The sequence below is a fragment of the Lithobates pipiens genome, unplaced genomic scaffold, assembly GCF_037356315.1.
Source record: "Lithobates pipiens isolate NorthernLeopardFrog02 unplaced genomic scaffold, aLitPip1_a1.2 Scaffold_25, whole genome shotgun sequence".
NCBI classification, from domain to species: Eukaryota; Metazoa; Chordata; class Amphibia; order Anura; family Ranidae; genus Lithobates; species Lithobates pipiens.
This window is the reverse complement of record NW_027507787.1, coordinates 195,893,137-195,920,399: the sequence shown is the minus strand read 5'-3', so window position 1 is coordinate 195,920,399 and position 27,263 is coordinate 195,893,137. Positions and strand designations below refer to the sequence as shown.

General features: G+C 43.4%; 1 protein-coding gene across 1 annotated transcript in view; it reads left to right on the top strand.

The window, feature by feature from the left end:
* Positions 1-27,263, top strand: part of WDR11 (WD repeat domain 11) — a 187,813-nt gene that overhangs the window by 42,985 nt on the left and 117,565 nt on the right. The window contains exons 5-10 of the mRNA XM_077455385.1: positions 2,480-2,666; positions 6,864-7,029; positions 7,656-7,770; positions 14,437-14,635; positions 17,427-17,527; positions 18,527-18,706. Of these exons, the coding sequence (XP_077311511.1) occupies positions 2,480-2,666; positions 6,864-7,029; positions 7,656-7,770; positions 14,437-14,635; positions 17,427-17,527; positions 18,527-18,706 (948 nt within the window). The remainder of the gene's footprint in view (positions 1-2,479; positions 2,667-6,863; positions 7,030-7,655; positions 7,771-14,436; positions 14,636-17,426; positions 17,528-18,526; positions 18,707-27,263) is intronic.

Here is a 27,263-nt window from a genome sequence, read left to right as displayed (position 1 = left end):
GACAGCCACAGCGCGGACCTACTTTGCCGGGAGGCTGTGAATAGACGTGCTCTCCTTTGCACGCTCCCCGCGCACCCCCTAGAGGGCACACATGCTGTGATCACCAAGTCAATCAGACTCAGGTGGTCAAAGATCGGAGTAAAGGGCCGATCCCTGCTCCTTACCAAGTGATCAGCTGTCAGCCAATGACAGCTGATCACGTGATGTAAACAGAAGATCGGTAATCTTTCTTTTTTTTTCCTCCTCACACTGGCAGCTCGAGGAGAAAAAAAAGCCGATCACCGGCTTCTGTGCAAGGGACATGGGTCCCAAAGAGGAAGATGCATGGCCATCTCATCTGTGCCCACCAGTGCTGCCTGCCAGTGCACACAGTGCCACCTATCAGTGCCTCATCACTGCCACCTATCAATGCCCTTCTGTGCTGCCCACCAGTGCCGTCTCATCCGTGCCCACCAGTGCTGCCTTATCAGTGTCCATCAGTGTAGCCTCATCAGCGTACATTAAAGCGGAGCTCCACCCTAAAGTGGAACTTCCGCTCATTGGAACCCTCCCCCCCTCCGGCACCACAATTGGCACCTTTTCAGGGGGGAGGGGGGAGGGGGGTGCAGATACCTGTACAGTACAGGTATCTGCACCCACTTCAAAGCTCGCCACAGCGCCTAGAGGCGATTAAGTTCGCATTGTGCGCTATACAAGTATTTCATTCATTCATAGATATCCGCAGAATCTGCGGATATTTACGCCACTTCCCGCGGGTCCCCCGCTGTCTGCTGGGAAACACACGGATCCCAGGGACAGCGGGGACCATCCTTATTGCGCAGCACGACTCCCGCATGCGCAGTAGGGAACCGGGAAATGAAGCCGCAAGGCAAGGCACTGATTCCCATACCCAAGATGGCGGCGGCAGCACCCGAGAGATGATCGAGAGATCGGCTTCGGGTGCCGACATCGCGGGCGCGCTGGGCGGGTAAGTGTCCTTATTTTACAAGTCAGCAGCTGCAGTATTTGTAGCTGCTGGCTTTTAAAAAAAAAAAGAAAAAAAAAAACGGCAGACTCCCACTTTAATGAAGGAGAAAAATTACCTGTTTGCAAAATTTAATAACAAAATATAAAACGTGTTTTATTTTTTATTTTTTTATTTTTTTCGGTCTTGAAATTTTTTTAAACAAAAGGATAAAAAGCCCAGAGGTAATCAAATCTCACCAAAAGAAAGCTCTATTAGTGGGGGGAAAAAAATTATAAAAAAATTTAATTTGGGTACAGTGTTGTATGACCGCACAATTGTCGTTCAAAGAGTGACCGCACTAAAAGCTGAAAATTGATCTGGGCATGAGGGGGGTGGGGGGGATTTAAGTGCCCAGTAAGCAAGTGGTTAAGCGGCGCTTTTTGTGGCGCTTTTTGGCCACTAGCAGGGTGCTTTTAACAAAAAAGGGGTTAAAATCTTCCGTGTTGTGGCCCTTTATTGCAATGGGCAGAGGTATTTTGGGAGAGCTATATACAGAACTCCCAAACCACCCTAAAGATGTTGCTTGTGGGACTTCCGAACGTCCGGCAAACACACCGCCCTGGGCATGAAAGCACTGATTGTAATGAATGGGAGACAGTTTTTGAGGCGCTTTACAGGTGCAGTTTTTAGCGCTAAAATGCCTGAAAACTGCCTCGGTGTGAAAGGGGTCTAAAGGCTAAATAATTAGCAGGCTTCATGCAGGAAAAGCTTCTGAAGTTGTCGTACCACAATGCTGTGAGTTGGAAAGGCTCCCATTATCCATAGAAGGGCAGGCTTGTGCCAGTGGCTGAATATTGTATTTATTATCATTGTTATTTTAGTGGTCGCTGACATGACAGGTCATGTGTGTTTTAGATATACCAGTAATCCTCTGCTGTGATGCATTATTATTATTTTGATTACTATTATTATAATACAGGATTTATATACAACGCCAACAGTTTGTGCAACAGAGTTTCAACATGAAGGCAGTTAAAATTCAATACATTGTAGAGATGTTGGTACACCGTCAACGTTCATCATGGGCAGCCCTTTAAAGTGATTGTAAACGATCATCTTGTAAAACAACCTATTCAGTTTAAAATTGAAATGAAAAGCAAAACATTTGTGTATAGATATAAAAATCTTTATAAACCCTGTTTCCCCCCCCCTCCCTTTTTTTTTTTTATAAGTGATCACATTCCCTCTGTTCTCAGCTACATAAGAGCTGAGGGGAGGATAAGCAACAGTACACTTAGCTTCCCAGTGAATGGCTGTGCAGGAAGGGGGAGGTGTCAGGACAAGTCTGATCTTTGGAGGAGAACAGGCTGAGTTCCCACCACGGTGTGGTCAGTTTTTATTAGCAATACAAAGAGAACAGGCTACTTTTTTAATACAAGTACATGGTACAACAGGCACACGTCGGGAATATGAAATGCTGGGGTAACAAACACTTCAAACTGTTGGTAGTCAACTTTTGTGTTTTTCACCCAGTATTGACTAGCGAGGGCATCGTGTTTGTCTCCGACTTCTCTCCGTCTAAGCCCCCGGCCAGCAGTGGAAGGAAAGTTTATATATCCAGCCCTCACTCCAGTCCTGCACACGCAAAGCCAGTGACAACTACTGGTGCGAAGAAAGCCCTAAATAAAGTGAAGATACTCATCACAAATGAGAAGCCAAGGTAAGAATAACCCAACCGTAGACATAAAACAAATGTTTTTAAAAGAAACACAATGTAAAGAAATCGGTAATTGATGCCACACATGCAAACCATAATTTATAAAGTCTTTGATTTACAATCCCAGTGCATAAACAAACAACAATGTCCTAATAAAATATCCGGGACAATTGAGTACCTTGAAATCACATTCGTAAAGGCCACTACCAAAGAACCCCCCCCCCCCCCAGCACTGATGTGTAAACTCACCTCACAGATTGGCCTTACATAGGGCAACTGAAGCTTTATACAATCAAAGATCTGGATTAACTGCAAGTCGATGCTTCTATTGATCATTGATGGATTTGGCAACAAACATAGCTGCCAGTTTAGGCTTCGCTCAAAGAAAAAAAAAGAAGAATGCCCCTACACCCCTCATGATGTCATTAAGATGAAACGTGCATGCAGGAGCTTCACGGACTAAGGAGATTAAGTGTGGTATTCCATGTGCTGCCAGCTTTTACTGTTTCACCTCTTGGTGCAGTTTGTTTGGGTGTTGGACTGAGACCTGAGGGAGGTGGTGGCTTTGTACTCTTGATGCACCTGCTACTCTGATATACTAATGTGAGTGCATATACTGTATATACTTTCAATAAATAAATTTTTATTATGGTCTACACTGTGATGCTTCCTCTCCTTCTTTTTTTTTATTTTTTTTATTTTTTATTTTTTGAGCTGAGCCTAAACTGGCAGCTGTTTTGTTGCCAAATCCATGAATTATCCATACAGGCGTCAAACAAACACACAGGTCCCAGGAGATAGCAGGGACCAGTCAGGACACACAGCTCATCTCGCGCATGCGCAGTAGGGAACCAGGAAGTGAAGCTGCAACTCTTCACTTCCTGATTCCCTCACCGAGGATGACGGCAGCAGCTGCCGAGAGCCGAGCAATCTGCTTTGGCTGCCAGCTTCGCTGGAATATATAAATATATATATTTTCTTTTTTAGGTTGACCTCCTTTTTTTAAGTGCAACTTATAACATCAAAGTGAAAGATGGAACATCAACATGTCAGAAACAAAAACTGGAAAAAAGATCAGCCTCCCTTATGTCGGTATTTTGTTGAACCACCTTTTGCTTTAATTACAACCTTTAGTCTAGGGTATGTCTCTCTCCAAACTTTGCACATTTAGACTTTGCAGTATTTGCTCATTCTTCTTTGCAGAACTGCTCAAATTCAGTTTAAATTAATGGTGACCGTTTGTGGACTGCAGTCTTCAAATCATTCCACAGATTTTCAATGGGGTTTAAGTTTTGGTTTTGACTAGGCCATACAAGGACATTCACCTTTTTCTCTTTCAACCACTGTGTGGTAATTTTTTGCTGTATGCTTTGGGTCATTGGTCATGTTGGAAGTTGGTGTTGATTCCAAATAATTCAATTTTTGTCTCCTCTGACCATAACCCCTTTATCAATGTGGCTTCAGAGGTCTTGCCATGATTTACTTTCTCTTATATTCACCGATCTGCCACTAGGAGAAACTAGGCAAAATTGTAACACAATACACAGAATTGTCAGTACCGCACAGGGGGGTGGACCCTGTGCTAACAACCCTCCCTGCTGCCCCAGCAGCTTCAGTTTTATTTTGCCTAGTGAAGGAGAATGACCTAGAAACCCTGCGGGCCTTCCGTCCAATTTATTTATTTTTTTGTTGCAGGACTTATGCTTTTGCGCAAGATGAATGATCTTCTATCAATTGCCGGCTGAGTGACAGACTGATTAAGTTATCCTTGTAGTCCCCCCAGTCCGGCCATCGAGCGTGTGCACGTCGCAGCTACGGTTCGGCAGGCCACGACATACCTCAGCTCCAGAGGTGGTCAGTGAGCTTCAATGCTCCAGGGTATACATATGACCGGGCTACTGATGTCTGGATCACAGTATACCGGGGCCAGCAGCCACCCTGTAACTACGCAGGAGTGGGTCTGTGATGGAATGTCTCCCAGCTCTTCAGGACTGGCAAGTACGCCCCTGCTTCGGTGGGGTGAGCAGCTGGGCACTCCCTGGGAGGTCTATTTTGAGGGCCACCTCACCTCTTTCTCTTCTCTCCCACGTCCCTATCTTCGCTCCTTGCCCCCCCCCCCCCCCCGAGGGGCGGCTGCATGTGTCTGCTGTGCCGTGTGTGTACAGGGGATCGCTGGGTCTCTCACCTGTATGGGGTCTGTGCGGTTAGCGATGGTCCTGGTTCCAGTGTGGGGGGGTCCCAAAAAGGTGCCTGTGGAGATATTTTGCTGTGTTTGAGGCAGCACTGTTCCTCTCACCGCATGGCGCTGTCCGGCGGCCATTTATGATGGGGGCAGAGCAGGTTTACAAGTGATGTTTACATTCCTTGTAATAGGGGAAAAAAAGTGATCCAATTTTTTTTTTTTTTTTTTTTTTTTTTTAAAGGGACAGTGTAAAAATAAAAAGTAAAATAAAATAAGAAAAAAAAGGAAAGCACCCCATCCTGCTGTGCTCACGCACAGAAGCGAACGCATACGCAAGTCACACCTGCATATGTATATGGTGTTCAAACCACACGTGAGGTATCGGCGCGATGCAAAAGACCTCCCCTGTAACTCAAAACTGTAGAAATTGTAGAAACTTAAAAATTTCGCCAATGGAGATTTGTAAGTGTCAAAGTTTGTTGCCATTCCATGAGCGGGCGCAATTTTGAAGCTTGACATGTTGGGTATCATTTTACTCGGCGTAACATTATCTTTCACAATATAAAAAAGTGTATTTTGTTTTTTGTAAGACCGCTGTATGCAAATACGGTGTGCCATAAAGTAATGCAACGACCGCCATTTTATTCTCTAGGATGTCTGAAAAAATATATATGTTTGGGAGTTCTAATTCATTTTCTAGCAAAAAAACCTGGATTTTAACTTGTAAACACCAAGTGCAAAAAATAGGGGCCCAGTCCTTAAATGGTTAAGGTGGTCAGATGAGACTACAATTGAATTATTTGGCCTCAACTCCAAACGATTTGTCTGGCTGAAATCCAGTAGATAATAAGGAAAAACGGGCTGCGCAGCCTGTTTTTCCTTATTATACTTGGTTGTTTTGTGTATATCTCACAATTTTGAGCTGCAGCTATTTATGTATTTAATTTTGTTCACTTGTTGTCACTAGGGAGCGCGGTATTCCTTTTCTGTGAAATCCAATAGAGCCCACCATCCAAATAGCACCATACCTGCAGTAAAGCATGGAGGGGGTAATATCCTGTTGTGGGGGTGATAATCTGCAGCAGGGACTGGAGCACTTGTCAGGATAGAAGAAAAATTGTTGGGGCAAAATGCAACCAAATTCTTGAGAAAAATCTGCTGCCCTCTGCCAGAAAGTTGTCAATAGGAAGAAGGTTTACCTTCCAACATGACAATGACCCAAAGCACACAGCAAAAAATGACCACACAGTGATGATGGAGAAAAAGGTGAATGTCCTTGAATGTCCTTGCATGGCTTAGTCAAAGCACAGACTTAAGCCCGATTTGACAATCTGTGGAATGACTTGAAGACTACAATGTCCACAAATGATTTCCATCAAATATAACTGAACTTCTGCAAAGGGAGGGAGAATATTGCAAAGTCTAGATGTGCAAAGTTAGTAGAGACATATTCCAACAGACTAAAGGCTGTAATTAAAGCAAAATGTGGCCCAACAAAGTACTGACATAAGGGGGGTGAGGTCTTTCTCTTCTTTTTTTTTTTTTTTTTTTTCCTGACTTGTAGGTGTGTTATCTTTTTTAGTTACTAGTAAATACAGCTGAATAAAACAAAAACTGTGCCTGTCTTCATTTCAGGCTGCAATGCAACAAAATGTGATTTAAATTGGGGTAATTATTTCCCATGCCCACTGTAGAGCAATAAAAACGTGACCCACGTTCCCAACATGCTTTATCAACAAGTTGGCTTCATTGGTTGGTTTGGGGGTAGGAAAATACGTGTAAACAAAAGGCAAAAAGCGAAGCGTACAACAGCTGTCACATAAAATTTCCTTTTTAATTTCAACAAAAGACGCCACCCCATGAGTTCAAGGCAATCAGTGTTTTGCAATATCCTTTAACTGTATTTTGGTTTTCTCTAAAATGTTTCCTATCTCTACATATTCTGGAACTGTGTGCTTTGCAATATGGTATGTGTTTTCACTTTCATTCGCCTTGTATTTTGCTTGCTCTTTTTGCAGTGCTGAGACTGTGACACTGAATGAGTGCTTGCAGCTGTCCTACTTACCATCCAGACGTAACCACATGCTGCTGCTTTATCCCAGAGAAATCCTCATCTTGGACCTGGAGGTCAATCAGACTGTTGGAGTTGTTGCTATAGAGAGGACAGGCGTTCCTTTCCTGCAGGTACTCAATTTCCAAAAAATGATGACTAACTTCAAAAAACTCGCCATGCCTCTTACTATATACCTTGGACTCCAAAAGGGGGTCATTTAGGGGATATTTGTACTGTGCTGGCCTTTTTCGGGCCTCAAGAAATGATAGGCCGTCATTACATCAGGATTGATACATTTTCAGATATATAACGTAGTTTGTGGACTCTTTCCTACAGACTAAATCATATGCACAGATTTGGGTTATTTTCACAGAAATGTAGTGGAATACACTTTGGCCTAAATTCATGAAGAACAATTATTTATTAGCAAAATTGTATAACGGAAACAAATAAAATTGCAGTTTTTTTTTATTTTTTCCTAAACTTTCAGTTTTTTTGTTTGTTTAGCAAGAAAAAAAACTGTGCTGATTAACTACCACATAAATAAAGCTCTAGCTGTGTAAACAAAATGATAAAAGTTTAGTTTTGGGTGCAGTGTTGCATGACCGCACAATTTTCATTCAAAGTGTGACAGCACTGAAAGCTGAAAATCGGCCTGGGCAGGAATGGGCTAAACGTGCCCCCGGTATTGTAGTGGTTTAAAGCTTCAGGGCTGTTCTGTGATTGTCCATAACAGCTCTTATTGATTCTTCTCTAGGTGATCCCATGCTTTCAGAGGGATGTCCTATTTTGCCTTCATGAGAATGGCTGCATTACACTCCGGGTAGGAAGGCAGAGCTGCGGAAGTGTAGGAGCAACAAGTGAGGAAGCAGGTAAGTGTCTTGGTTTGGTAATGAGGCAGACACACTTCTGTTGCACAGCAATGATTTGGAACCTATGCACACATCTTATTTTTTTTAATTGTATCTGGTTGCCTTATTTACAACAGAGATCCAAGTAGTCACTACGTCTGAATGGCTTTCAGCTGGTGCTTCATTTTTGTCCCTGAGATCACATGTTCCCTGGGCCCTTAAAAGTGCTCTTATGGATGGCTGTGTTTCTAATATTCTAATTTTGTCCAGCCCCTCTTTGAACAGACTTTATTCGATAATTGATATATTATGCACCTAGAGCAGGAGTCTCCAAACTTTCTAAACTAAGGACCACAGCCATAATCGCACTAATATATAACAGTTGAGTCAGTGCTTCACTGACCTGCAAACAGACATAATAGGTCCATGAAGAGCATAGAAATCGAACCAACAGTAGCTGGGGGAATGATTATCTTGATAGATGGAGGAGCAGATACAATCACTGGGAGCTTCTTTGTGTTTTTGGAATTGCCCCATGAGCATGTGAAACAATGAAATGGGACACCAGATTAGTATGAGCAGAAACAGAATGCAATTTATTCAGTAACACTTACATTTAAAACTGCTGTATACTGTATACAGGGCTGGTGTGCTCAGCAATAATGCAGCGGTCTTGATAGATTGGAGGGCACCTGCAGGCACAAGCTGGAGCCCACCAAGGCAGGGGGGACCGACCGGCGTCCTGCGTTCTCACACGCTACTGACAGCGGACCAAAGTACAGACAGAGAGAGAGAGGTGGCGGGCTTCAGCTCATTTCTGAGGCCTAGCCTTCTTTGTCGTGCTCTAAAGAAGGAGACAGGGCCTCGAAAATGGGGTGCAGCTCCCCCCCCACTCTCTCTCTCTGCCTGCCTGTGCTTCGATCCGCTGTCAGTAGCGTGTGAGAGCCCAGTACAATGATGGTTCTCCCTGCTCCTGGTCCCAACTGATGCCTGCGGCTGGCCTCCAGTCCATCGAGGCCGCTGCCTCATTGCTGGCCACACCACACCAGCCCTGTATACAGTTTACAGCAGTTTTAAATGTAAGTGTTACTGAATAAATTGCATTCTGTTTTTGATCATACTGACCTGGTGCCCTTTTTTATAGTTGCATAAACTAAGGGCAAGTTTACTGTCCCTTATACATTAGGGGGGGGCAGACTATGGCCATTGGGAGTAGATAATGTCTCAGGCTTCATAGTTAGCGGGAGTATAAAGTATTACATGGCACCCCTGTGGTCAGTAGGGGGAAGAATAGTGCCCTATCACTAGTATTAGCAGGAGAATAGGGCAACCTGTTGGTGTCAATGGAAGAAATGGTGCCCCATGGTTGGTGTCAGTGGAAGGAATGATGCCCCTTCCTTCATTGGTGTCAATGGGAGAAATGGTGCCCCATCATTAATGTCAATGGGAGGAATAGTGCCAAATTATTGGTGTCAGTGTGAGGAATAGACTAGTGCCCTATCATTTGTGTTGGTGGAAGTTATAGTACCCTATCATTGGTGTCAGTGGGAGGAATAGTGCCCCATCATTGGTTTCAGTGGGGGAAATTGTGCCCCAAGGGCCAAATAAAGTACTGTATCTGACCCGCGAGCCACTGTGTGGCGACCAGTGATCTGGAGCATAGTAATGTAAAATTTGCAGCACAACCACCTTCCATCCAGACCACATGTGTGGTAGTTGGCACAAACATGATCATATCTGCTCTGGTGACCACCTCCTTCTCTATTTCAGTTATTGTTTGATCAATATTTGCTACAGTTTGAGTTTTTCAGTTCTAATTATTTTACGTGACCCTTTCCTGTATAGTACAGATTTGCACTTTTCTCCTTTTTTTTTTTTTTTTTGCTCTACAGCCCTTCCTTTTTAAACCCATCAGACATATCCAAATCTTTTTTTTTTTTTTTTTTTTTAAGTTATCTTTATTGACATTTCAAGATGTGAACAAAACACTACAGAGCCTATTGGGCAGACATATCCAATTTTTAAAAGAAAGCTCTGCCAAAGAATGAGTGAGCAAATGTATGTAACACATGTAGTTTCTAATTGAATGTTTATTGTCATATCCGTCTGTAGTTATTTAGTTCTTGCAGTTACGCTAAGCTAGGTAATGGAGAGATCAAAACACTGTTAACAGGTTTTTATTAAGGCAAATCTGTCCTTTAAAAATAAATGAAATAAAAAAAACATACATACCGAGCTCATGAATACTGTTACCCAGAGCCTGAAATGTGGGCTGCTTTAATAAAAATGAAATGACATCCCATAAAGTTTCTAAGTGGCCCCATCTGCCTCCACCTTGCTACTGGTAAGATGAACAGTCTCCCAGATCAGTCGCAAAGGCACAGGGGGCGAGGGTGAGGGTGAGTTCAAGCACCTGTTGAATGGAAAACACTTAAAAAATGTATAATAGACTCTACTAATTACTGGATCTTCTGGGGAATTCTGAAGATGGCACTTATACTAATTCTCAGTGCCGGCATTGAAGTCATATTTTCAGTTTAAAGCGGGAGTCCACCGGGACTCCGCGTTTTTTTTTTTTTTTTTTTTTTAAAGCCAGCAGCTACAAATACTGCAGCTGCTGACTTTTAAATAGTGACACTTACCTGTCCAGCGCGCCCGCGATGTCGGCACCCGAAGCCGATCGCTCGCTCGTGCCGCCGCCATCTTGGGTATGGGAATCAGGAAATGGAGCCTTTCGGCTTCATTTCCCGGTTCCCTACTGCGCATGCGCGAGCCGCGCGGCGCAATCCGGACGGTCCCCGCTGCCTCTGGGAGCTGTGTGTTTCCCAGCAGGCAGCGGGGCACTTGCTGAAGGGGGCGGGCGCTTGCGGAAAGGGGCGTAACGTACGCCCCTTTCCGCAGAGAGCTAGCCCGGAAGTGGGTGCAGTTACCTGGATTATCCAGGTAACTGCACCCCCCTCCCCCCTGAAAGGTGCCGATTGTGGCGCCGGAGGGGGGGGATTCCGATGAGCGGAGGTCCATTTTAGGGTGGACCTCCGCTTTAACTTTCTTTTGGAGTACAGGTACATTTTAAAGGTTTGTTAAAGCGGTATTAAACCCAAAAACAATATTCAGTTGCAGCTTACATATCCTGAGATGTGATGGATGCATTGATTTCCTTTTTTTATTTTTTGCTGTAAATGCTTAAATTTAGATGGAGTTTGGCTTTAGTTTGTTGGTCAAGTCCAGCTAAATCTTCTAGTGCATTTATCACTGTGCTCTCCCCAGATTGACAATTCGGCTACCCAAAGGTATCTCTGTTGCCCCTCAAGTGAAGTGGAGATACCCTAAGACAGGAACTAAGTTGTTGGCCGGATTACTTGGGGGGAGGAGAGGGTAATAAAGCGTAAAAAAGAAAACAAATGCAGGCACCACATATAGGATTTGGTAAGCTGCAATACATTAATTTTCTGTTTTTACATTTTAATACCGCTTTAAGTTTCATAATTTCTGCTTGGCCAAGTGATAAATCACTATTTTCAACTAATAGACCTGAAATACGAAGCTTGTGAGTAGTTAAAAAATTTAGTCTTTTAGTCCCCACTATGGCGTTTTATTGCATTCTCGCACATAATCAGCCAGTTGACATGAAGATTAATCGTTTGGACCTAATACCAACACTTGCAGTGTTTTATCACCATGGCAACAATACGCACCAACTTTAAAACTGTGAAACCGCATAAAAAGAAAGGGCAGTGGCATCAATTTTATATAGTATAACAGCTGCTGAGGTGTCAAACATCAGCATGGGACGCACCAAGCGCAAACCGCTCTATGAAGAATTAATGAAGACGCTGGGACACCTGCAGATCCGACTCAGTCGCCGAGCCAGAAAGCCGCAGTCTGATTTAGCAGGCTTCCCCGCAGAGCAATATTTGTATTCTCCTAATTCCTCTGAGTAGCTTTGTAAATGGTAGTATACACTCTGTTTCTAGACATTTACTCCTCTACAGTCTTCTGTATGAAAAATAAGTTGTTTGGGTTGTATTTATTAACTCGTTACCTTCCATGCAATAGCTACAGCTGGTTGGACCTTTTTTTATTTTCTTGAGGACATAGAAGTGCAACCTTGTTTACAATGCAGGCTGAGAGCTGCTTCAGCCAGAAGGCTACGTAAACTGTTAAATCTTTAGGAATGGTTTAACTTTCCCAAAATTTTTAAGGCAATGCGCATGCCACCTTTGTGGTGCCATGTGACCTCATTGCACTTTTTAAGAGTCTTTCGTTCGACAGTCAGGCTGCTGCCTTGTCTTATAAGTCAAGTGTTTGTAAATCTCAGACATGAAAAAAATCATATCCCTCCATAGTGTGCGCTTGTCTCAATTAGGAGCACTAACTGTCATTTCTGTCTGCTGCTTCATTCTTCTGCTATAAATATCAATCACTTGTAACAAGTTTTCCAGACACCTACAGAAAAAATGTGACTGGGAAGGGATCTCCAGCTAATTGACAACCTCAGCTCTGTTCATGTGTGCCATGGGAAGCAGGGTGGAGGGGGTGTCTCCTCCCCTTCCTTTCCCTTCCCTCCAATCATCTGTCAGAGCTCTCCTCACTGAGCTCCGCAGAGTATAATTTCAGCTCTCCACACCCTTCTTTTTTTTTTTTTTTTTTTTTTTCTGACCACTCATACAAGCTATAAACTTTAAATAGATTTAGAGAAGAGAACACTACAGCTAAACGCGTACAACTTATGTAGGATGATTTGTTTAATCTCTGTGTATCGCCTGATGCCAGTCACTTCACTGAGTTTGTGAGGGTTTACAACCACTTTCACATTGGTGACACCCACCCTGTGCATTCATTAGTAAGTCAAGTATGCATTTCTCTTTCCATCGCCGGGGGAGGGGGGGGGGGTACAGAGCCTGAATACACGCTTCAAACCTGTGTATGACTTTGGGGGTAGCATTCTAGTATAAAGACAGTAAAAAAGAATTTTAGAAGAAAGAGAATCAAAGGGTTTAATAAATGCTGTTTCTTTAGTTGGGCATACTCCTGCACACCTGATTGCACCCACATCAGAGTGAAGGGACTGCTTGGCTGTACCATCAACATGTATGCTTGGGTAGGCTGAATGCACTCGTTGATGCCTATGGAGAGTGGTATGTTTACAGAAAACCAAATAGCAGCTGGACAAGGTTTTGAAGCCTATCCATGAGTCGTCCTGGAGAGTCAGCAGTCAGGGGTGATTGTTGGTGCTTTTAGATAAGAAACTGTTGTACTATCCAAACACCCGTGATCTGTGGATACATCAAATCCTAGCTATAGTTTTAAAAAAAGAAAAAAGCCAAAAAAGTGTCCAAACTGCCTAGGTCTTGTAGGGAAATATGTAAAGCCTCATACACACGGTCGGACTTTGTACAAACATTTCCGTGGACTTTTGTACAAAGGGCGTGGTCCACAAGTTTGTATTGCATACACACGGTCGGACTTTTTGACAACAAACACGAACGTAATGACGTCACAACGTACTGACGCCACTTCAAAAGAGGATGTTCAATGACTCCAGCGCCACCTTTGGTGAACTTCTGTATTGTAGTCTGATCTTTTGCATTGGTTCTGAGCATGCGTGTTTGTACCTTGTACAAAAGTCCGATGCTTTTGCGTACACACGGTCGGACTTTGCTCCATCGGGCTTTTGTTGCCAGAAAGTTTGTCCGTTCGCACAGCCAACAAAAGTCTGATGAAAACAGAAAGTTTGTCCGATGGAGCGTACACACAGTCGGATGTTGCTCCAAAACAGCCAATTTGCATGTTTGTTGTCAAAAAGTCAGACCGTGTGTACGGGCCTTTAGTGTGTTTCCTTGATTTAGGTCACGTTTAAAGTATTTTCCAGAGGAAAGGGATCCTTTGACCAGCCTTTTATTATTCCTTTAATAAGATCTATATTGTAATCAGATTTCAACATCTCTTCAGTCATGATTGTGGGATGGCAAAAGCTGAGTGCTCCCATCACAACGATTAGTCAACCAAAGTCTTCATGGAAATGGTGAAAACTCCTATAAAATAGAAATGCTAGTTTGGCTATTACCACAGTTAGATCATGTAAATATCGTCCGATAGAAAACAGTTACGTTTAAAATCTGTTTTCAGCCCACGTTTACATCGGCACGATTTTAACATGCCAAATCGCATCCAATTGCCGGCAATGGCGCTGTCCCAATCAGTGTGACGCCGCACTGATTTCCAAAAGTAGTTCCTTCACTACTTTTGGTGACTTTGGGGGCAATTTTCATAGACATCTGTGCATGAACCCACACAGATGTCTTTCGAATCACCCCAAACTCACACTGAAATGCGGGTTTGAAATTGTGTGAGCTCAGCTGAACTCACATGATTTCAAACCTGCGTTCAGTGTGAAGGAGGGGTTGGTGTCTTTGAACAAAGTGTTTTTCTTTCTAGGACATTATCATCATCATAAATTAGGACAATAGATGCATAAATATTTTGTGTGAGCTGCAATATGTTAAGAAAAAAACAACATTCAAGCTGCTGCGTTTTGAGATTTACAAATTAGTCCCTGTGGGTAAATTAAATGGCTGTATTCATCATTCTCCCCATGGAATTGGAGTAAAACTGTTTCAAATTATGTGAACTCTCCCTTAGGAATGTAAGATCTAAGTGAAGTAATTTGTGCTTATTTCTCCACAGAGGCTGATCCAGTGCCAGAAATGACTTACGACCTGAAATGCCAGTGTGACGCTATCCGGGTAACCAAGACCGTGCGTCCATATAGCATTGCTTGCAGCCCTATAAGCGAGAATAAGGTTGCTTTGATCATTGGCGATGGTCGGGTCATGATATGGGAGCTAAAGGCCAGTGTGCCTGGGAAAAAGATTCGGAATGCCAGGTTGTGCTTATTTGATATTCATAATCTGAAATAATGTTTGAGAATTTTTTTTGTTCTGTGAATCTTGAAGTTGTCTATATGCCTTCCAGGGTTTTCAGTAAGAAGTAAATTTCCTGATGCTGAGCCTTTAAAAATGTAACGCCTATGCCAACCACAAGTCACGTATTCACTATTTTCTGATTGTACTGTTGCAAAAACCTGTTGTACACAGCTAATCATTCTTCTTTAAAGGTGGCTAATTAGATCTGTTTGATTTATATACGGTAATGCTTGGCCGTAGAGAAGATACAGAAGATCTTCATAGGGATTGTATATAAAAGTGTAGTAGTATTATTGGTACCTGTTTCTGAGGTTTGGCTGTTCAACGAGCATGTGTAAAAGAAGCATATGTGTCTCTCGTCTTGGCCTCTTTCCTCTGGTATTTAACATTCTCTGTTGGTATATGAAGTTTATCCTCGCAGTGTTTATTCTGGATTATTAAACTTCAGCTTGTAGGCATAATCAAGTCATTATCTGTCGTTTCACGGAAAGCTGCCATTTCGATAAGACGCACAAGGATTCCGTGCAGCAATCTTTGTTATTAGCCTCCTGTATCTTCCTTAAAATTGCCATATGTTCTGCAGCAGGAAATGGGTTGACAAAAAGACATTGTTTTGTCTGGTAATAATGTGCTTGAAAAAGCTTGACCTTGTGGGTAAATGGGATACCTTTCTCAACTCTCTCCATTCCATTGACAGCCTTTTATAGGTTGCCTATACATCAGGCTTTGCGCCTGCAGCGGTAAAGGCTCTATTAGTCCCAGCATGCACTGTCAGTAGTTTTAGCCTTTGATCAGATGATGGGACATCCTTTAACTGAGCCTGCTATTTTATTAATCAGTAGAAAAGAAGGGAATGGCAGGGAAATGAAACTAAACAAAATAAATGACTGTTGTGCTGCTGAAATCACAAATTGCAGAGCGCTGACCACTCCATATATATAGTCCATATTGGCACTTGGAAAATCAAAAGCAGTCTAGTAAGTTTCAGGAGATCTGGAACTTTCTCTGTGGAAATGAGGGCCTTGGTTATTCATGGCGTCATATCATATCAAGCATTGTATCTACTTGCATATCCATAGTCTGGGATGGACAGGGATCATGAGACAAAAGTACACAGCAGCTAGATGAACAGCCATGGCAGACGAGCATGGTTCTCATGCTTAGAGATGTACAGTGCTGGCTGCGAAGCTGCTGAAGGAAGCCAATGCAACATAACCCTAGTTGGTGTAGGAGGAAGGAACCTTGGTGTAAGCCCAGTGTGGGGGGTGGGGGTGGTGACAAACTAGAGAAACACGGCAGCGCAGGCTGCTGACTCCTGTGCACCCGGCCGGCTCCAGTCTTAGTGGCCATACAGAGTATAGACTCAATAAACAGCCATTAGCCACATAGCTTGGGAGTTTGACTTCCGGAGCGGTGTTCCTGGAGCTGGATCGGGTGCACAGGAGTCGGCAGCTGGCACTGTTTTTCTAGTGTGTCTCCCTCTCTACTGGGCTTACACTGAGGTTCTTTCCTTCTACATCATCCAATGTTGGGTTGCATTGGCTTCCTCCAGCAGGTTCCGAGCTGGTGCTTTGTATCCTCAGCTTGAGTCTCTCCCAGCATGAGAGCCACCCATGTATGCCATGGCTGTTAATCTAGCTGCTGTGTACTTTTTCTTTCATGATCCCTGTCCATCCCAGACTATGCATATATGAGTGAACATATCATTTTAATTTTTTTACAATAAAAAGTTTGTATATGGCTTCGGATCAAGCGCCTCCATTTATACATTTTTAATAAGCTGTGCCATACACAAGACTGACCCAGGTCTATATTGGAACCAGCAGAATCCTTCACTCCCAGCTCTTCTTTTTTTTTTTTTTTTTTTTTCTTTTTTTTTTTTTTTTTTGTGTTATCATCTGTATCTTTGCTGCTACTACCTAAGGCTGAAACAGTACATCACATTATTGCTTTGTACATAGGCAAGGCTCAAGGCTTCTAGTGAGGATAAAATGAGCATACCTAATCCTTCAAAGACGGGAAGCTCATAGAACATAAAAAAATGTAAACCTCTACTGCAGTGAATGCCCCTTATTGAATTCCAATTCTTTGTGGGCTTTTTTTTTTTTTTTTTTTTTGGCTGGGGGCAACTGCAAAATTTAGGATTACCTGCCGCATTCTGTTTCAGTCCTGGTTCACATCAGTACAGCTTTGAAGTCATGTAACTTTACCGCAGCCTCAAAGCCAACTATCAGATCGATCTTATGTGCAGCTTGCTGACATCTGTGGGCCTTCATTTAACAAATGTCAATGCAAATTGAACTGAAATCGCACAGAAATAGTACAGGAACCTTTTTGAAAGTTGCTGTGACTTGATTTGCAAGAATTTTGAACAGTTCCATTGCTGCAAATGGGGTGCGACTTGTCGTGACTTTGAATTGTCAAGTCGCATGATAAGTCACACTGGTGTGAACCAGAGTTTAATGCCAATGATCACCTACACAAATCGCCAACACAAATAGAGAGTGTGAATTTTCCTAGCAGTGAACACACATCAGTGAACCTTTTCAGGGGTTACCCCTCCCTTCTCTATAGAAGACAAAAAAACAAAACCTATAGATACTTTAATATACCATTGTATTAGAAACGTCCTGTGTAGCAATAAAATATGTCTCATACTTTTTTATACATTTGAAAAATGTTAAGAGTGGGAATACTTGATCTGGGTATTCTATAATGATTATAACAATAACTGTGTTACTTATTCTACAGTTCCAGTGCCTGTGCTTTACATGCCCCTTCATCATTCTGTGGGAGACCAGTGGGACCGCTACAGAAAAAGTGCCCCGATCTATCTTTGGACAGTATGATTGGTAAGAGAAATCTGACAATTTTAAATAGCCATAAGATATATACCATATACTACATCAACAGTGTGACTTCTTATCATTCTTTTCTATTCTAGAATTTTTGCTTTTTACCTATGCTATTTTGTATCTGTGGTCCTTGATCTAAGCTGCCATCCTGGAACTGCTAGTTGTCTATCAAGCTGATCCAGTTGTTTTTTTATGGAGTCATTAAGTCAGAAGAAGCTTGCAAGTCAGGGGCTCAGAAAATGCTGAAAGAAAGCATCGACTCTGCTTGACAGCCATGCACTAGCATTTTTTTTATAAGTTTCAATTGGTAGTCTAATAGTTGGATTCTCCAGTAATTCATCATCTTCTTTAGGTGCCTCAAAACTCGCATTGAAAATGAGGAGTAATTGAAAGGATACAGATCAGAGATTGGTGGAGTTAGAAGTAGAACCTCTGAAATTGATTTTGGGTTAGTCTTTAACTAGACTGTGGAATGTAACCAGAATCATACTTGCCTAGGTGGATGCATCATCAGTCCCCTGCCGGCTCTAACACTAAGAACTGAGCGATCAAACATCGCTGATCGCTTGGTTCTCAGGATTGCCTGTCTGTTCTGCCCACACCCCCCGTCACTCACTGGAGCGCTGGGCTGTGGAGGGGCTTCAGTGGGCTTCAATCCACTGTCTGCTGAAAATGGGCCACTATTGTGATCCAACTGCACTCCTGTGATCCACAGAAGAAGTACAGCCAAACAAGCTTTGGCTGTACTTCTCCCTTAAATTGAATTCTGTAGGGTAGCCTATAGCATCAAGGTTTAATAGATGTTATTAAAACATGCTGTTTTGTTGCCAAACCCTTTGTGTTGCTCTGGCTAAGTTCTGCTCACTCATTCGTCAATGAATCTGAGTGTACATAGTTAAGGGGTGTGTTTTTAATATGTCAGTTTGGCACACTCTGGTTGTTGCTCACACCAGTTAAATATTCCTTCTCTTGCTATATTGTTTTCCTACTTTGCAGCTGGTCAGAGCATGCTGTCTGGTGATTCTGCTCTCTCTGGGGGTCCACTTCAAGAAGCTCACCTCAAGTTTTTGCTGACGGGCCTTCTGTCTGGACTTCCTCAGCCCCCATTTGTGGTGAGAATGTGTCCCCCGCTCACTACCAAGAATATTACACAGTACAAGCCTCTTCTTGCAGTAGGTAAGTGCATTCATTACATAGACAACCAAGCAGTTATTCCATTAACAACTATTACATTTTGTAAAAATAGGACTGAATTGTACCCAATTAGGAAGCATTTTGTATAGGCCATATGACCAGTAATGAGATTCTCCATTTTTTTGAAGCTACTTCAGAGAGGAGAGAACTTAGGGGTGGGAGTATTTCTATGCCACTACCAGGCTTTGACTCAAAACATGTTGTAACATTTAAATCAACCCATACTGTAGCACCTGGAGTTGCCTAAGTATTCACATCGTAACATTTGCCATTTCTGTTAAACTTTCAGCCACCTAACTAGTTCACAAAATGGGATTTTTGGTTTACCTGTAAAATTATTTTCTAGTTTACATCACGGGACACAGAGCATCTTCATATCTGTGATAGGGTTATGCTGCCACTCAGGTGTTTTAACACAGGCGTAAATAAATGGGAAATCCCCACCTAGGCATACCCCTCCCCATTATCCAAGGTTTCAGCTTTCACTGCAAGCCGTGAGCCGCAGGAAGAGGGATTTTTGTATCCCATGATATCCCAGCAGCTTGCAAAACCCACTGACCAAAAGTAAGGGTCCTTGGCACCTCTAAATCCACTTGGTATAACTTAAAACAAGTAGGAACCAAAGACCAAGTTAACAGTCTTACAAATTTGGGCTACCCAAGCCTGATGTGGAATAGCCCAAGAAGATTCTCCTGGTAGAATGAGCTGTCAGCAAAAATGGTGGCCGTTTGCCCTTTAGACCAAGAGAAGTGATTCTTGCCAGCGGCTATAGCTGCTGGCAATAATCGCATGAAAAATCCAACAGGCTGGTTGTACTCAAGCTGATCGATCAACTTGGGTGTAACTAACTTTGCCCATACATGGTTTGAATCTCGAATGGTCCCTGCTGAACCATTTGAGATGCAAACCATCCGAGACGTGAACCATCTATGGCCGGCTTTACCCACAGTTACTTCTGGATGTATACATCCAAAGTAGGACCAAACAAACGTTCCCTTTTTTGAAAAGGTAATTGTTCTACATGTTGCTTGTAGGGCATTTCTGCTGACCAACAGTTCAGCTAAGAGATCAGCGCATGTATATGGGTAAGACCCCAAGACATGAAAATTGCTGTGAGGAGTCCTTTTAACCACTTTAAGACTGGCCCTCTTTTTTAAATGTGATGTTTACAAGTTAAAAACATTTTTTTTTGCTAGAAAATTACTTAGAACCCCCAAACATTATAAAAAAAAATTCTAACACCCTAGAGAATAAAATGGTGGTCGTTGCAATATTTTCTGTCTCACCGTATCTGCACATTGATCTTACAAGTAAGTGCACTTCTTTAAAAATACACTTTTTTGAATTCTAAAATAAGACAACAGTAAAGTTAGCCCAATTTTTTTTTTTTTTATATTGTGAAAAATAATGTTACACTGAGTAAATTGATACCGAACATGTCACGCTGCAAAATTCTGCCCGCTCGTGGAATGGCGACAAACTTTTACCCTTAAAAATCTCCATAGGCGACATTTAAAAAATTCTACAGGTTGCATGTTTTGCATTACAGAGGAGGTCTAGGGCTAGAATTATTGCTCTCGCTCTACCGATAGCGGTGATGCCTCAAATGTGTGGTTTGAACACCGTTTTCATATGTGGGTGCTACTCACTTATGCATTCGCTTCTGCACACGAGCTCGGTGGGACGGGGTGCATTTACATTTTTTTTTTTTTTTCTTATTCTTAAATATTTACACTAAAATGCAATAATAAAAAAAAAAATTGTCATAAAAAAAATGAAAACAATAAAATGGGCCTTTTAAGAGCTATGGGCGGAAGTGACTTTTGATGTCGCTTCAGCCCTACGGTGTCATGGAGACGGGTGGGGGGCCATCTTCCCCTCCCTCGTCTCCATGCACAGCCACAGGAAGGATCTGATCGCGGCGGAGGGTACCGGATCGCGGCGCGTGGGGGGGGTCCTCTCCCACCACCAATAAGTGATCTTGCGGCAAATCCGCAGAGACCACTTTTATCTTGTACTGGACCGCCGGCTGAACACGGAGATACCGGGGTTATGGCAGCTGGCTGCTGCCATAACGATATCCGTTCTCAAAGTAAGGATGTACATCGGCGTGTGGCGGTCTGGAAGTGGTTAAGGCATCCACTGAGAAGCTAGGGGGACATGTAAAATCCTCCAATTTTCTGCTTCATTCTGTATCTCCACTAGTAGATTCCCTCTCTTGTCATGCAACAAGCCCAGACCTTAACGTGGAAGGCAAATCAAAATCTAACTAAGAATAGGCTTAGAATGGGTGTGGGAAAATATTTAAGCTATCTACCCTGTAAAAAGAAAACTGCCTAGACTTATTTATTCTGAAGTCGCTGCGGTTTGCTCACATGATCGGGTTCCAACGCTGGCTTTTTTTGTAGGAGAGCAACAGCCGACAATTGATGCCTATGACTTCATTGCCCAGGCTCTGCAGCCATTGTTGACGATCTCTCCTCTACACTGAAGAATGGGGGTGGGAGTAGATTTTAAGCTTAGTTTAGGTTTTGATTTGCCTTCCACTTCAAGGCTTTTGATGCACGCCAACAGCCGTAATTGCGGGCTGTAAAGTTGCTCCCCTTATTGCAGTCGATGCCTTGAATAAAACTTTCAGGCTTTTTTTCCGAGGCATGCCTAAATACTGGTACCTCATTCACTGGATACGTGATGTCTTGTTCAAATAAGAGACTGCTGAGTTCACCAAAGGCATACACCATTTCTTGAGAGAGTGAATTCACTCTCCATGTGGTATTGCTGAGCAAATCTTTTTGGTGGCAAAAACACCTTTTGAAGGTGAGCTCAGTCTGTATACTAAACATCCTTTAAATGAGTATGTATAGGAAGGATTGGGGATGCTGTGGTGGATGCAATTATCCAACTCCTGTATATTTTGGAGTCGAGAAGCAGTAGTTTCAGATTTAGTCCGGACAACTTTTCATGAGAAAACTCAAAAGCATTTTGGGTCTTAGATGTACCTGGACCCCGGGGTTCATCAGGAGTAGACTCCTGAGATGAGGATTCTTCTTCTTCATTCCTTTTTAACCAAGGTTGTCCAAGCCAGAAACTATTCCACAAACCTACTGCTGTACCCCAGCAATAGCAGGTGTGAATTCCTCCCTTAGGAGGAGGGGGGGGGGGCATTAGCGGTAAACACAGGCGCTATTTTTAGCCCAAAAGTGGCTATAAGTTGCCCCAGTGTGAAAGGGGTCTTAATGTCCCGCAAGGGCACCGCTCCAGCGTGAAAGCACTCAGGCTTTCACACTGGAGTAACGGGAGTTGCTTTGCAGGCGATATTTTAAGCGCTAAAACGCCTGTGAAGTGCCTCAGTGTGAAAGTAGCCTTATCACAAAGGAACTGGAGGAAGATGCCCCAGAGGTTGTGGAAATACCAGATATGAAAATATAAAACTAACTGCTCCCAGGGGCTACATTGCATGGGGGGGCTGTGTCCAGGTTTCTCCCTAGCTGAAGAATGTTTGTTTGAGATTCGTTATTGCATACACATGATCGAAATTTCCGAGTTTTTCCGTCAGGAAAATTGAGAACATGCTATCAATTTTTGGCTGGCGGAAATTCGGACAGCTAAATTCCGATGGAGCATACACCCGGTCGCATTTTCCGATGAAAAGCTCTGATCTGTCTTTTTCTGGCCGGAATTCCGATCGTGTGTATGCGGCATTACACTAAAGAACCCTCTACACAGTTTAAGGTTAAACCTCTCTCCTAATTTTAATGAGTGGCCATGTGTCTTATTAAACTCCCTTCTGCGAAAAAGTTTTATCCCTATTGTGGGGTCACCAGTATGGTATTTGTAAATTGAAATCATATCCCCTCTCAAGCGTCTCTTCTCCAGAGAGAATAACTTTAGTGCTCGCAACCTTTCCTCATAACTAATATCCTCTAGACCCTTTGTTAGCTTTGTTGCCCTTCTTTATACATCCTTCCTGAGGACTGGTGCCCAGAACTAGACGGCATACTCCAGATGGGGCCAGACCAGAGTCTTGTAGAGTGGAAGAATTATCGCTTTATCAGTGGAGTTAAAGAGGAAGTAAACCCTGATGGGTTTACTTCCGCTTTGTCTCCCTGCAAAGGTAAACCATAATGGGCTACTATGCATTGCATAGTAGCCCATTATGTGTCACTTACCTGACACAGGAGCCAGCGATGTCACCGCTGTCCCCTGTAGTCCGGAGCGTCCATCTTCTTCCGGGTATCGCTGCTCCGGGCCACTCACAGCGCCAGAGCAGCGATGGCGTCACTCCCGCGCATGCGCACGGGAGCCGCCACTAACGGCATATCGCCGCTAGCAGCGGCATGCTGCTAACGGCGATAGTGCGCCTGTGTGCTACTGTTTACGGCGCATGCGCTGTAGACGGCTCTCGCTGTCTTTTATTAACCACTACAATACAGGGCACTTTCGCCCCCTTCCTTCCCAGCCCAATTTTCAGCTTTCATCGCTCTAGCGCTTTCAGTGACAATTGCGCGGTCATGCTACACTGTACCCAAATGAAATTTTTATCATTTTGTTCGCACAAATAGAGCTTTATTTTGGTGGTATTTATTCACGACTCCGTTTTTTATTTTTTGCGATATAAGCGCAAAAAAGCGGAAATTTGGAAAAAAAACAATATTTTCTATTTTAAAAGAAATCCAATAAAATCAAATTTTGTCATAAATTTAAGCCAAAATGTATTCTGCTACATGTTTTTGGTAAAAACATTCCGTTAAGTGTATAATAATTGGTTTGTGTGATCACGGACATATGTACGCAAATGATCATGTACATATGTGTGCACATAATCATTGGGACAAGTGATTTTAGTGGGACATATGTGGGGGACATGTTTTTATTATTAGGGACATGTGTTTTTATTTTTTGGGGACATGTGTGTTATGGGGACATATGTGGGGACTGTGTTTGTACTGTGTGGTGTGTTGTGTGTTTACACTAGACCAGGGGTCTCAAACTGGCGGCCCTCCAGCTGTTGCAAAACTACAAGTCCCATGAGGCATTGCAAGGCTGACAGTTACAAGTAAGACTCCCACAGGCAAAAGCATGATGGGACTTGTAGTTTTGCAACAGCTGGAGGGCCGCACGTTTGAGACCCCTGCACTGGACTGAAGATCAGTGAGTAAAAAGCTGTAAAAAACAGCTCATACTCACTGATCATCAGCCGGCTGCAGCAATCTGCTCTCCTCTCCTCAGCGATGACTTCTGTGTGAGGAGAGGAGGAGCCGATTGCCTAGCAACCGGCTGTTTGTTTACATCACATGACAGCCGTGATTGGACACGGCCGTCATGTGATCAGGAGGGCCAATCACAGAGCCCTCCTGCCGATCTGCGATGCGCCGTGTCCCAGTGACACGGGCGCATCGGGATCGCGCCGCTGCGCGGGCACGATCCCGCTCCTCCTGATGGACGTTCCTGAACGTCCTATCAGGAGTAGACTGCTCCCACCCGGCCGTATATGTGCATTGGCCGGGTGGGAAGTGGTTAAATATCTCCTAAATCGTGTAGGTTTAGGAGATATTTCTTGGACCTACAGGTAAGCCTTAATCTAGTTTACCTGTAGGTCAAAGTGGTTTGTAAGGGTTTACAACCACTTTAATCCCCTTTTTAATGCATGCCAATGTTCTGTTTTGTTCAGCAGCTTGGCATGGCATGCCATTACTGAGCCTGCCATCTACTAGGACCCCCAGATCCTTTTCCATCCAAGATTCCCCCAGAGGTTCACTCCCTACTGAGTAGATTGCATTCATATTTTTGCCACCCAATTGCATTAGTTTACATTTTTCTACATTAACCCTTTTGCCATGTAGTTGCCCATCCCATTAATTTGTTCAGATCTTCTTGCAAGGTTTCCACATCCTACAGAGAAGTTATTGCTCTGCTTAGCTTAGTGTCATCCGCAAATACAGAGATTGAACTGTTTACCCAATCCTTCAGGTCGTTTGGCAACAAATTAAAACAGGATTGGTCCCAGCTCAGAACCCTAGGGGGCACCCCACTTCCCACCCTTGTAGCCAGTTTTCAATCCATGTACTGACCCTATGGTCCATGCCAATGGACCTTACTTTGTGCAGTAAAACCTTTATGGGGATCTGTGTCAAATGCTTTTGCAAAATCCAGATACACCACATCTACAGGCCTTCCTTTATCTAGATGGCAGCTCACCGCCTCATAGAAGGTTAATAGATTAGTTTGGCAAGAACACATTTCCATGAATCCATGCTGATTACTGCAAGTGATACTGTTTTCATTACTAAAATCTTGTATATAGTCTCTTATCATCCCTCCAAGAGTTTGCGTACTATTAATGTTAGGCTAACTGGTCTGTAATTCCCAGGGATGTATATTGGCCCTTTTTTAAATAGTGGTGCTACATTGGCTTTTCTCCAATCAGCTGGTACCATTCCAGTCAGTAGACTGTCAGTAAAAATTAGGAACAATGGTCTGGCAATTACTTGAGTTCCTCAAGTACCCTCGGGTGCAAGCCATCTGGTCCTGGTGATTTATTAATGTTAAGCTTCCCAAGTCAATTTCTAATTCTGTCCTCAGTTAGCCATGAGGGTGCCATTTCTAAAGGGGTCATGCTGTGACTGGTGGCTCCCATGCGCCTGCACGGGAGTGACATCACGCGACTCCGGCCAGTCACAGAGCCGGAGTTTGCGGCCCCGGTAGGAAGAGGGGTAAAGATGGACGCTCGCTGCTAGTATGGACAACCGTGACATCGCAGGCTTCGGTTTTAGGTATGTGACATATAAAAGGCTACTATGCGATGCATAGTTGCCCATTATGCTTTACCTTTGCAGGGAAAGAGGAAGTAAATGAAATTGTCCTGCAAGACATCTAGGAACTGGCAAGCCTTAGACGAATGCGTGGTTCCCTCTGCCCAGTCTGTCTGGATAATTAAAATCCCCCATTATGATAACACTTCACATTCTTGTTGCTAATCCAAATTGTGATAGGAGGTTCGTCTCCCCTTCCTCCCTCAGGTTTGGGGGCCTATAGCATACTCACAGTATTCTTTCCCCCTTACTTTCATCCCATTCGGAGCTCTACCCGTACCTCCTCCCTAGCTCCCTTGTTGATGTCATCTCTCACATTCACTTGTACGTTATTCTTGATATATAGGCATACCCCTCCCCCCTTTTTACCCTCTCTATCCCTGCGATATAGGGATTACCCTTAAATGTCTGCCAGCCAATCGTGAGAGCTGTTGAACTAGGTCTCTGAAATGCCCACAAAATCTAAATCCTCCTTGTTCAACAGTATCTCTAGTTCACCCATCTTGTCCGCCACATGGTTTAGACCGGTCACATGCTGTCCTCTTATTGGGTGTTCAGAGATTGCAAATAGGATTTGTTACTATACTTACCTCGGGTTTATGTGCTTTAGTCAACCTACCACTAATTCCAGAGGGTAGTATTGGGGGCATAAGTTCATTTCTGACTATCTCAACCTCTGAACCGTCACCTAAAAAACCCCTCTAACTTTTCGGCCATCTTCACTCCCAGCAGATCTGCACCCTCCTCATTTAGGTGCAGATCGTCCCTTCTATAGAACTGGTGATGGACTGAGAAGCGGGCCCATTTTTCCAGGAACCCAAACCCCTCCTTCCTACACCTGCTCCCCAGCCACTTGTTTACTAATCTCCTTCTGCCTTTCTGGTGTGGCTCGACGTACCGGTAGTATTCCTGAGGATAGTACCTTGGAGGTCCTTTTCCTCAATTTAGCTCCTAAGTCCCTAAAAAGGATCTTTGGGACACTCCATCTACCTCTGACGTTGTCATTGGTGCTAATGTGCACCATGACGGCTGGGTCTTCCTCAACCCCTTCCAGTAATCTGTCCACCAGATCTGTGATGTGCCGAGCCTGGGCGGCAGCATAAAGTTTGGCGCTTTAGGGCTTTGTCACAGATTGGATAGATACGGGTAGATACGTCTACATCTCGTGCTATTTTTATCCGCTTTATTTTATATTTTTGCTAGCAATTCTTTTCGTTCAATTTTATACGATTCCATTGAGTCATCTGTATCTTTCAACGTCTATTTGGTTGGAAAATAAAGTACACGTGTTTTAGACTTTATCACACGATTGGGCGCTTTTTTCCTTTTTCATCCATTTGGTGACACGCCAACTTGAACATTTTTCGAACGGACCGGAACGGACGACGTTCAAGGAACACCCGAAGGTGTGGGTCATTCTTTACCTTCCTATCCGGAAAGGTGATTCGAGTCATCCATTCACACGATGAGTGTCGGAGGAACGATCTTGTCCGATCCCAACAGTTGGGGAGTTCGTATCTGCGCACACTAAAGGTGGCTCTGGTAAGCCTTTACTACTTACTTAAACTGTACAGTGAAAGAATTTACGTGGTCAAGCACCTATACCAGTGATACCTGGGACCAATTTTAAAGTTTCATTCACGTTCAACTATAAAGTTCCATTCACGTTCCACCTAATGAACTTATATCTTCACATTTATGGGGCCTTGTAAATCACTTCATTTATC